General features: G+C 34.3%; 1 protein-coding gene across 3 annotated transcripts in view; it reads left to right on the top strand.

Annotated features, from left to right (window-relative positions):
• Positions 1–12,447, top strand: part of Senp6 (SUMO specific peptidase 6) — a 107,992-nt gene that overhangs the window by 39,829 nt on the left and 55,716 nt on the right. Inside the window, exon 7 of one of the 3 annotated variants that reach the window (XM_077801736.1) lies at positions 4,804–4,874. The exons of the other annotated variants lie outside the window; for them this stretch is intronic. Coding sequence (XP_077657862.1) covers positions 4,804–4,874 — 71 coding nt within the window. The remainder of the gene's footprint in view (positions 1–4,803; positions 4,875–12,447) is intronic. 3 annotated transcript variants of the gene reach the window in all.

Here is a 12,447-nt window from a genome sequence, read left to right as displayed (position 1 = left end):
TATCATGTGGGCAGCTACTGCTTAAAATAAAATGAATGTAATTTAATTCTATCCAAAAGAGTAAATATTTGAGAATAGAAAGTTGAAGACTTATTTTTAAAAAAGAAGAAGAAATGGGGATAGAGAAGAATGACTTGCTACATGATAAAACCTATTATTAACAAAATAGAGATTAAACTTGAAAACACTAGGAAAAGAGTAGGTGGTAAAACAGTAAATAGCTAGACAGTCTTGAATGTATTGAATTCCCACCCAGTTTCTTCAAGTCCACAGCTAGATAGATATGGTGGCACATTTCTGTAATCCCAATGGCTTTGGAGACTGAGGCAGGAGAATCACAAGTTTAAAGCCTAACTTAGCTTAGACCTTAAGCAACTCATCAAGACCCTGTCTCCAAATGAAATATAAAAAAGGGTTTGGGGATGTGGCTCAGTGGTTGAGTGACCCTGGGTTCAATCCCTGGTACAAAAAACAAAAGGTCACAGTGCCTTTCAGATGCCTGAATTTTGATTTTTGATCATAAGCTTCAAAATCAATATTTTGATTCACTATACAGAAGTGCTGCGTAGTGGCCAGTGGTTCACTTTTAACAGCCATTGCCATACTTTACAGCTATTTGTAAAGTTGTTTGACCTGGTAAATATCTTCTCTGATTACACACTGCTTTTTGTATACATACTCCTATTAATTGCAAGTATTTGTTGAATGCCTACTATGCTCTACGCATAACGATATCATGAGGAACAAAACACAAGATCATCCTGTAGTTGATATTATGATGGGGCAAATATTAATAATGTACAAGTGAAACTTGAAATACGTTGTTCTATGTATAGAGAAGTATAATTGGATGATGATGAGATAGAATGACAATATGGTTTCTTTAGATTCCGTGTTCAGGAAAACACCTTTTACTATTATGAAGCTAATGTTTAACTAAAGAAGGAGTCAACCATTCTAAGAATGGCTTTTCCAAATAGGGAAAAGGTAGTGGTAAGTTATTAATGCAAGAATAAATTTAACATGTTCAGTGAACAGAAAAAAAGGACCACTACAGCTAGAGATTAAAGTGGAAGAATATTATAAGATTGGCTGGGACTTAGATCACAAAAGGCTTTTGTAAGCTGATCTGAAGAATTTGTATCTTATATTAATGGAATAGAAGACTTCTAAGCATTTTAGGTAGGGAAGTGTTATTCTCTGAAATATAATCTTTTTTAAAACAATATCTTTGTTTATTTAGTTTTATGTGGTGCTGGGGATGGAACCCAGTGTCTCATGTGCTAAGCAAGTGCTCTACCACTGAGCTACAACCTCAGCTCCATGAAATATAATTTTATATATATATAAAATTTATAATTGGTACAGTTAAAGGTTAAGTTAATGACAGTTCAGTTAATGCTAAACATATTGCACTTTCTAAATGGAGATATGATGCAAATGAAAATCAATATTGAAAACTATCTCAGCAAACTATCTTTCTACCTCCTTAACTCTTAGGAGTTAAGGTGGTAGAAAGAAGAAAAACAAGCCTTCTGGAAGGGTTAAAGGGAAAATAAAAGGCCTTATTTGGGGAGAGTCCTTATTTAGGGAATGGTTAAGTGAGAAATTAAAGGATATTGAAGGTCTCATTCCATTAGAGACGTATAGTGCTTGTGCTGCTATATTGTGTTGTGTTTGAGAAAATAGTACTTTTTTGTTGTTTTGTTTTTGATGGTGGGGATTAACCTCACTCAGGGCATTGCATATTCTCTACCACTAGACTACTCCCTCAGCCCCTAGACTGTTCATAACATGTTAAAGCAAAGCAAATTAAATGTGCAACTGCAGTAAGGTTTGAGGGAGAGATAAAATATTCTTTTGTTAAATTAACTGGAGGAAGAAATGAATAGTTAATAGGTAAAAAGGAAACATACAATAAATATAAATCTAAAAACCAGCTAATACAGATGAAAGAAAAACATGAAGTCTGTCAGCTATTATAAATATAAACAGTTTGATGATTGATTGATTGATTACAGTACTGGAGATTGAACCTGGAGCCTCTCTAACACTAAGCTACATCCCCAGCCTTTTTTACTTTTTATTTTGAGATAGTCTCGCTAAGTTGTGCAGGCTGGCCTCAAACTTGGGATCCTCCTCGGCAGTTGGGATTGTAGGTGTGTGGCCACTGTGCCTGCCTGGTTGAATACATTTAATAAAAGACAAACTGGTTGGATTAAACACTATTCTACTGTATTTTTTGTAAGAACCATACTAAACAGTTTGCAACTAAAGGTATGTTTAGGGTCACAGAGAAACACAAACAGAAAGCAAGGGTAGAATATTAATTAATGAGACTGAATTAAGGAGTAGAAGCACTAAACAAGATAAAGAAGGACATTTTATAATATGCACAATTTATAAAAGTATAACAGATATATATAAAGCTCCCTGAAAATTTTTAGAATGCAAGTAGTTCTTAATTGAAATAAATTTGGGGAGATTTTGATACATCTTTTAAATTTTTAACTGCTCTATCAGTTAAAAAGTATCTGAAATAATGAATTCTAACTGTGTAAAATGAATAGATTTATTTTTTATAGAAATATACATCTTTTGACATTAGTTGATAAACAGTGCCCACGTTCTGTTTTTTAAATATCACTCTCTAATAAAAGAAACATGGAGAAATGATTGATTCTAGGGATGTACTCGGGAAAACACAAAACGAATGTTGCCAGAAACCAGATAATTACTCCAAAAAATGAATAAGTAAGTGAAAGGGTGCCTGCTTCAGCAGCTAAAATTGGAACAGTTCAGAGATTGTATTGTACACATTTGTATTATCACAATTAGTAAAGTTTTCCATATTTTTCTAAATTTTCCAATTATGTGTGTTACACAGTGAAAACCAGGATAGAATTACATCAAAAGAACACAGAAATAGCTGAAGGAGCTCCCAAGGGCCAAAATTTCAATAAAAACTAGAACCTTAAGGAAAAAATAACTATCCCTGAGTCATACTGATGTAAATAATTATATATTTATTAAACCATCTTAGTAGTCTTGAAATAAACACCGCCTTCAATACCATGCCAGATTTGCTAATAAGATTTTACAAAGTGCATAAAATGAACTGGAAGATAACTGTTCCTTACAGAAGAGTTTCAAGTAATAATATCTACCACCTTTTCCACTATTGTTACCACTAATCTTCACACTTTGTATCTTCTTTCACAAATTTTAAAATCTTGGCAGAGTGGAAATTGCCCAGCTGTACCAGATATTGCCGTACTCATCATGATTGATAAGACTTTGCTAATATTCAGCTTCTGGTATTGCCATTTAGTAGCTATGTGACCATGAAGAAGTTATTCTCACTGTGCCTCAGTCTTTTCATTTATACATTTGTAAAAAAGTATACTCATAAGGTTATTGTGAAAATTAAAGGAATTAATAGATAAAAAGCAGTTAGAATAGTACCTGACATATGATTTTCAATATTTGCTAACTGCTAATACAAATATATTACTGTCACCATTCTTTAATAGTTTCTTTTGTAATTTTCACATTTTATTTTCATTTTGGTACTTTTGACTTTTATAGTGTAGGAATATGAAATCCTTGCAAAAATATGCCTTTGTGATTTGTGATGATTAGAAAATATTCATTACTAGTGTGAGCAGATTTGTAGATAAATAGAATAGCCTCTTTTTAATCCCCCAGTTAAATATTAGCAGGAATATTTTGGAAGCTTTCATTTAGGGTGGGAAAGTATCTAACTATTGTAGCTCCCTGGCCTATTTGTACTTTTTGTAATTCTCTGTATATAAATGTTTTTATTCTACCACTACCTGTAGGGCTTTTGTTTTTTTCCCCCAAATTAGTGTAGTTTGAACTTATATAGATATAGTATATAGGACACTTAGTTACTAAAAATTAAGTTTAAATCAATTGTACATGAACTCTTGACAAAATTATATTTTAAAACTAGTATATTTATTTTCTCTGCTATAATGTAGTAATAGTACAAAAACTAAAACACTTGTTCCATAATTGATGGTTTTGTACATAACAGTTTTTGTACTGATTTTGTAATTATCCTCAAAACCTATATTTTATTCAACATTTATTGTTTTATTCATTGACTTGTTTTAAAATAAGCATAAACATTTATAGTGAGTTTGGATATATTGAGTAATATTAAGCTGGGTAATTCTTTATCCAAAGTAGGGTGTATGGATTTTAAGTTTTAGTTTTTAAATGTGATTTTTATAAACTGATTGTAAAAGCAATTCTAAAGGTTTGTGCATTTGGGGAATAAATGTATAGAGCTTTCCAAAGTGACTATTTTGAAAGCTAGGTTTGGTAGTGCACACCTTAGTCCCAGGTACTTGAGAGACTTGAGGCAGCAGAATCCCTTGATTCCAGGAGTTCAAGGCCAGTCTGGGCAACATAGCAAGGCCCTGTCTTTAAAAAATATGTGTATGTGTGTATACATTAATAAAATAAAACAGAATGAGAACTTTGAAAGGACAGTGATTTAAATTTATTTATTAAATATTTATTTAACAGCCTGCCTTTTATTGGCTTGGAAAGATTGACAGTCTAAATAAAGTAGAGTAACTGCTATTTAGGGATTTTATATACCTTAAACTTTAGTTTATTAATACAGTTTTAGTATCTTGTAATATGACTTTTTATATGACAAAGAAACTATGATTTACTTTTAATAAATGCATTGTAAGTATCCCCTTAACTTTTTAATTTTGAAAATTACATTTCCTATTTGAGTAAAACCATATAAATTTCCTTTTCTAGGAAAGAATATCCACCTCATGTCCAAAAAGTTGAAATTAATCCTGTAAGGTTAAGTCGGCCCCAAGGTGTTGGTAAGTGTGCAGTTTCGTTTGTTACACCTGTGAAGGGATTTGAATTTCTGTGTGAAAGGTACAAATAGAAATATGACACTGACTTTAGAATATTCCCAGATAAACTGGGTTCAGTGATGTATACCTGTAAGCCCACTTACTCAGGAGGATGAGGCAGGAGGGTTAGGAGACCCTGACTCAAAATAAAATAATAAAAAGGACTAGGGATGTAGCTCAGTGGTAGAGAACTTGGCTAGCATGCATGGGATCCTGAGTACAATCCCCAATACAAAAAAAAAAAAAAAAAAAAGAAAGGAAAAAAACAGATTTAGATAGAAATATATAGAAAATAATTTTTATAACTGATTTGAGCATTTCTCCTAACTTTTAACTGCTATATGGTTATAGAGTCAGGTGATTATAGTATGAAATCTTTTGGTTATGTATTAGCATTTTTTGTTAACATTCAAATGTTAACTATAGATGAACTACAGCTAATAGTGTTTACCTTCTTCAACACTCATTCTGTTAGGCCTTTAATCTTTATTAAACTCTTACTCTATAGTAGATGCTAAGTTACATGCTTTTATATCCATTATTATATACTATCCCTATTCAAAAATCCCTGTATACTTTTACTTCTATTTTGTACAGAGAAGAAAACTGAGGCATGGAAGAATTTCATGGCTTGCTTAAGCACAGGGCTAGCAAATGGAGAGCTGATACTTGATGCCAAATCCCATGCTCTTAGCCACTATATTATTTTCTTGCTCAGTCACAAAATTAGTTCTACTCCTCAGTGAAAAAACTAACTGTACAATGAGTATTTTCATTTCTACTTGACAAATGCTTTTTTGTTTTTTTTGTTCTGGGATTGAATCCAGGGGCACTTCCCCATATCCCCAGCTGTTTATTTATTTATTTTTTAATATTTATTTTTTAGTTGTAGTTGGACACAATACCTTTATTTGATTTATTTTTATGTGGTGCTGAAGATGGAACCCAGGGCCTCGCATGTGCTAGGCAAGTGCTCTATGGCTGAGCCACAATCCCAGCGTCACCCTCCTACCCCCCTCACCCCTCCCACTTCCCCCTCACCCCTCCACCATTTTTAAATTTTATTTATTGATAGGGTCTCACTGAGTTGCTTATAGACTCACTAAGTTGCTGAGGCTGGCTGTGAACTTGTGATTCTCCTGCCTCAGCCTCCCAAGCTGCTGTGATTATAGGTATATACCACTGCGCCTGGCTTGATAAATACTTTTGAGAGAGGTTAAGTGATTTGGATCATTAATATGATTTAGATGCAAAACAGTCTTGTTATAATAATTATTAGTTTATTCAACAAGATTTGTTAAGTAAATAGAATTCTATTTTTATTGTTGTTGTTAACTCTATTTTGGAAAGTTGCAAAACTAGTACAGAGAGGTACCTGTTTATCCTTCAATGAGCTTTCCTTAATATTAACATCTTTCTAATAATAGTACATTTATCAAAACTGAGAAATTGCTTAGTTCTTAACTAAGCTATTGACCTTGTTCATATTTTTTTTCTAATGTCCTTTTTATTTAAAAAATTTTTTAATTGGACCACTTAATGATTATATATGTGTGTGGCATAATTCAATCAATTTCACTGCCTGGTACGTCCCCTATTGCACTGCTTGTCCTTCCCTGGACCCTCTACTCCTAATGGTCTCCCTTTTATTTTTATGATATCTCTCCCCTGCTCCCCCCTCCTTTTTTTTCTGTATAGCTATCACATATAAGAGAAAACTTAGCACTTGTCTTTCTGGATCTCACTTATTTTGCTTAACATAATACTGTTCGTTTTCCTGATAATGACATTATTTTCTGTATGTCTGAATTAAGCCATTGGGTGTATATGTATCCACCACCACCACCCCCATTTTCTTTTTAGTCATTCAATCTTTATCTGTTATAATTTATTCTTATCTATTGATAATGGTACAAAAACTAGACTGTTGTGAAATGTATTATAACAATAAATGTGGGACTGCATACATCTCTAAAGTATGCTGTCTTTAATTCTTTTGGAGAGATACCAAGGCATAATGTATAATTGGAACATATGGTGTGTATCTATTTAATTATTTTTAGTTTTTTTTTTTTTTGTACTCTGGGTTGAACCCATTGGGGCTTTATCACTGAGCTACATCCCAAACCCTTTCTTTCTTTTCTTTTTTTCTTTTTTTTTTTTTTTTTTTTGATATGAGACAGAGTCTTGCTAAGTTTCTGAGGCTGACCTTGAACTTTTGGTGCTCATGCCGTAGTCTCTGGAGTCACTGGGATGCCTGGTTGTTGTAGTTAATTTTTAGTTCTTTGTTGTTTTGTTTTAAGGAACCTGCCTGTACAAGGGTTTTGTTTTATTTGCATCTTTGCCAGCATTTATTGTTATTTGAATTCTTGATGATTACCATTCTGACTAGAGTGAGATGAAATCTCAGTATAGTTTTTTTTAAATTTTTTTTGTTGTAGTTGGACGTAATACCTTGATTTTATTTATATATTTTTATGTAGTGCTGAGGATCAAACACAGTGCCTCACATGTGCTAAGTGAGCGCTGTACCACTGAGCCACAACCCCAGCCCTCTCAGTGTAGTTTTGATTTGCATTTCCCTGATACCTAGAGATGTTGAACATTTTTTTCATATAATTGTTGACATTTGTACTTTCTTTGGGAAGTGTCTTTCTAGTTGTACTTATTAATTTATTGAGTTATTTGGGGTTTTGGTATTAAATTTTTTTATATATTCTAGTTTTCATATATTCTAGATATATCCTTTATTAGAAGAAGAGCTGGCAAAGGTTTTCTCACATTTTGTAGGTTCTCTCCTTATGTTGTTTCTTTGCTGTTTCGAAATTTCTTATCTAGCTGCCATTCGTTTCTTGGTGGTGTTATTAATTTTGGTATTGGGGATTGAACTTGGGGTGCTTAACCACTGAACCATATCCCCAGCCCTTTTTTAGTTTTGATTTTGTGACAGGGTCTCATTAAATTGCCTAGGGCCTCACTAAATTGCTGGGGTTGGCTTTGAACTCATGATCCTCCTGTCTCAGCCTCCTGAATTGCTGGGATTATAGGATGTGTGCCACCGTGACCTGCTGATTCTTGGTATTATTTCTGAATTTTAGGAATCCTTTTGAGGATCTCCCTGCCTATACCTATGTTTTGGATAATTTCCCCTATGTTCTTGTCACAGTTAAATTTGTCAACTTTTTGGATTAAGAGATCCTGCAGATTAAGAGGATTGTGGGTGTGATAGTGTGTGTAGGAATGATTGGCATGTGGGATAGCTAACTGAAATGGAGACCCTCCCTAAGCGTGGACAGGACCAACCAATAGGATGATGGCTTGGATGAAATAAAAGTTGTAAGAACAAAGAAGCAGCAGCAGATGCAAGATTGATTCTCCTTGTAGGGGTTCTTCATCGCTGCTGTGTTCAAGTTCTTGATTGGTGCTGCAATCATCTGAAGATATCGGATTCTCACTTTTTCACTTTTCCAAAGCAGGCTCTGACAGTGATTCTCCAGAAGACTTAGGTCTCAGACTAGGGTAGCATAGTTGATATGTCTTTTTCTGTGGCTTCAGCCTATTGGACTGAGCAGCTGCTGGTTGTCCCAGCTCTCCAGCCTACAGATGGCCATTGTGGACAGCTTCTGTTCGTGGAAGCCAACCTAATAAATCCTCATTTTATTATTATACTTCTTGTTGATTCTGTTCCTCTAGAGAACCCTGACTAATACAGTTCTCTTCTACCACTTGGAAAGATTCTGGTCTTATTCCTATATCTTTGATCCATTTTGAGTTGAATTGTTATATAGGGTAAGAAAGAGGGGCCTAGTTTCAATCCTTTTTTTTAATAGTATTTGTATTCTTATTGATTCTAAGAATTATTTGAAATTTCACCTCTGATTTCTTTTTTTTATATTTATTTTTTAGTTGTAGGTGAACACAATATCTTTATTTCATTTTTATGTGGTGTTGAGGATTGAACCCAGTGCCTCACATGTGCTAGGCAAGCGCTCTACCTCTGAGCCACAACTCCAGCCCCTTTACTTCTGATTTCTTAGATGAAGCATCATCATTCAAAAGTGTAATTCAGTATCACCATCTATCCTAGCTGGCAACCAAAATCTGGGATCACAAAATCTTACTATTATAACAACTTAAGAAAACGACAAAGAAAGCACGCAACCACACAGAGGTACCTTTTCAAAATCCGTGACGGCTCTCCAACCTTAAGGGTTCGTGGAAAGAGAGAGAGCCACTGGAATTCTTTATTCTTATACAGGAGAGACACAAGGGGAGATTCCATGGAACATTCTATCCCCAAAAGGGCAAAGGGGTAGGATTACAAAGGAACAGGTGAGAGTAACTCAACCACACGGGGTTACGCCTACTCCTGGAACCACACTTCATTATCTGAGTGGAGGTAAAGCCCAAGTTATTGCGGGGCACAATAATTGTTCACAATTCTGGTGCATCAGGACTTAAAGCTGCCTGCATCCAGGGCAGCTCCCAACAGTTCAATCTCTGTGTGTTTGTGTAGTTTCTTTGGTTTTCTTGTTGTTGATTTCTAATTTAATTCCATTATGATGGTGAGATGCAAGGAATTTAAAAAATATTATTATTATTTTTGCATTTGCTAAGACTTGATTTGTGGCCTAAAATATGATCTGTTTTGGAGAAACTATTTAGAGCAGCTGAGCAGAAAGTATATTCAGCTCCTGAATGAAATATTCTGTAGATGTCTGTTAAGTCCATTTGATTTATAGTATTTTTTATCTATAGTATCTTTGTCACTTTTGTCTGGGTGGCCTATTAGAGAAATATATTGACATCATTCGGTATGATTGTATTGTACCTTTGTGAGCCTAAAGGTATAGGCCTAAAGCCATAAATGTCAAGTAGTATTTCTTTTATGTAATTAGGATTTTGGGTTGAAGTCAGCTTTTTGAGTTTCATTTGCACGGAATATGATTTTTCCAACCTTTCACTTAGTCTGTGGATGTCTTTACTTGTGAGTTGCATTTCTTGCAGAGAGCATATAGTTAGTTGGGCCTTGCTTTTTAATCCACTTTGCCCGTCTTCCTTTGTCTTTTTTTTTTTATGTTCTTAAAAAATTTTTTTTTTTAGTTGTCAATGAACCTTTATTTTATTTATTTATATGCAATGCTGAGAATTGAACCCAGTGCCTCACACCTGCTAGGCAAGCATTCTACCACTGAATCACAACCCCAGCCCTAGTCTTTTTTTTAATTGAATTGAGAGCGTTTACATTTACCATCATTATAGTGAGATATGTATTACTTTTTTCAATTTGATTTATTTCTAATGTTTGTTTAGATCCTAATTCTCATTTACCTATCTAATCTTCTAATGAGATTTCTTCTATCTTCTGTGTGTAGGATTCCTTTTAAGTATCTTCAGTAATGTTGATTTAATAGTCATGAAGTCCTTTAGTTTGTGCTTACCTTAGAATGTTTATTTTCTTCTTTGATTCTGAAGGATAAGTTTGCTGGATATTGCCATTTTGGTTGCTGTTTTCTTTCAGGGCTTGAAAGTTCCAAGTCCTCCTGGATATTTTAGGGTTTCTACTAAGAAATCTGCTGCTGTTCTCGTTGATTTTCCTTTAAGTGTGATCTGACCTTTTTCTCTTGTAGTTTTAAATTTTTTTATTTGTTTTGGATTTTTGACATTTTAGTTATAATGTGTCCTGAAGAATTTCTTTTCTGGTCTTATAATCTGCTCTTCTAAATGCCATCAGTATGTGGATGTGCATTTCATTCACAGCGTTTGGAAATTTTTCTGCAGTTTTTTCACTACATAGGTTATTGATTCCATTAGCCTATATCTTTGCTCCTTCCTCGATGCCTAAGTTTGGTCTCCTGTGTTGTTGTCCCAGAGTTCTTGCATATTCTAATCATAGTTTTTTTTCTTTACTACTGTAACTATTCAGCTATATCTGCCTTGTCTACAAACTATGAGATTCTGTATTATACTTGACTTAATCTGTTGGAGAGACTTTGAGGTGTTTTTGTCTTTTAATACTGGGGATTGAAACAGCAGGTGCTTTATTACTGAGCTACATCTCCAACCCTTTTTATTTTTTTGACATAGGGTCTCACAAAGTTTCTTAGGGCCTCACTGAGTTGCAGAGGCTGGCTTTGAACTTGGTGATCCTCTTTGCCTTGGCCTCCAGAGTTGCTGGGATTATAGATGTGCATCTCTGTACCTGGGTTTGACTGAATTTTATTTCCAATATTTTTGTTTTGATTCTTTTTCAGAATCTCTATTGAAATTTTTCTTTCTTTCTTTTTCTTTTTTTATTTTTGTGGTGCTGGGGATTGAACCCAGGGCCTTGTGTATGCGAGGCAAGCACTCTACCAACTGAGCTATATCCCCAATCCTCAGAATCTCTAATGCTTTTTCATATTCTATATTATCTCCCTTAGATCTTTTTTAATTCATTAATTATTCTAGCATTTCTACTTAATTATCTATGGATTGATTTATCTGTGTGGGGAGGTCAGCTTTCAGAGACATAATGTTAGCATGTTGCCTCATGGCTTAAGAGTTTCTGTATTTTTTTAAAAATATTTTTTTAGTTGTAGATGGACATAATACCTTTATTTATTTTGTTTATTTTTACGTGGAGCCAGGGATCGAACCCAGTGCTTCACGAATGCTAGGCAAGCGCTCTACCATTGAGCCCAAACCCCAGCCCCTCTGTATTGTTTTTGCATTTGTTTTGATGGGTTCTTTTGTCATGTGAGGGTTTTTAGTAAGTAGTTATCACTTTATAATATTCCCTGAGCTAGGGGAATATCTTAGCATCAAAGCAGCTAATCAGAGTAATCAAAGTACTACGTTCAACTACCAGGTTCCCTTAGAAAGGAAAGAATTACCATTGGTAAAGTGATAACTTGAGGAACTGTGAGCTACATGTTTTAGAAACTTAACTTCTAATGTTCTCTGCAACTCTACTAACTAATGAGAAAACTAGATGAGAAATAATATAAGAATCGATAATACTCTATATAACACGAAATCATTGGAAGAAGGGTGAAAAGGAAAGAAAAAGTGGGGAGGGAAGGGAGACAGAAAATAAATAAAAAGAAGAAAGGATGAATGAAAAGGGAGGAAAATAGAGATGGAATAGAAAAAAAGACTTATCAAGAAAAATTTTAACTAGTTGAAAAAATGTATAAAACTACATAGAGAAGACACGACAAACCTTTGCCCAAAATAGCTAATACAACCACAATCATCAAAAGATTCTGCTTTCTCTTTGCTGAGGTATTAGGGAGACACTTCTTTAAGGGGCCTTGATTTTAGAGTCCTTCAGTTATGAGGTAGTTTGTGGGACCCTCTATATGCTGATCTCAACCCATCCTTGCCTACCAGCAAGTGAAGGAAGAGTTTTGTCCATTTTAGAGCAGAATTCGCCTTCAGTGTTATTGTGCTTTTGTATTGGGAATGGGGGTATATCTCTGGTAGAAGTAACTGTACAGTCTTCTCACCAACTAGCCTGTGGACTAATCTTGATCATGCTGTGCCATTCCTCCAA

The sequence above is a fragment of the Urocitellus parryii genome, chromosome 8, assembly GCF_045843805.1.
Source record: "Urocitellus parryii isolate mUroPar1 chromosome 8, mUroPar1.hap1, whole genome shotgun sequence".
NCBI lineage: Eukaryota > Metazoa > Chordata > Mammalia > Rodentia > Sciuridae > Urocitellus > Urocitellus parryii.
Note: the sequence above shows the minus strand (reverse complement) of the source record. Positions and strands in the feature narration are given on the sequence as shown.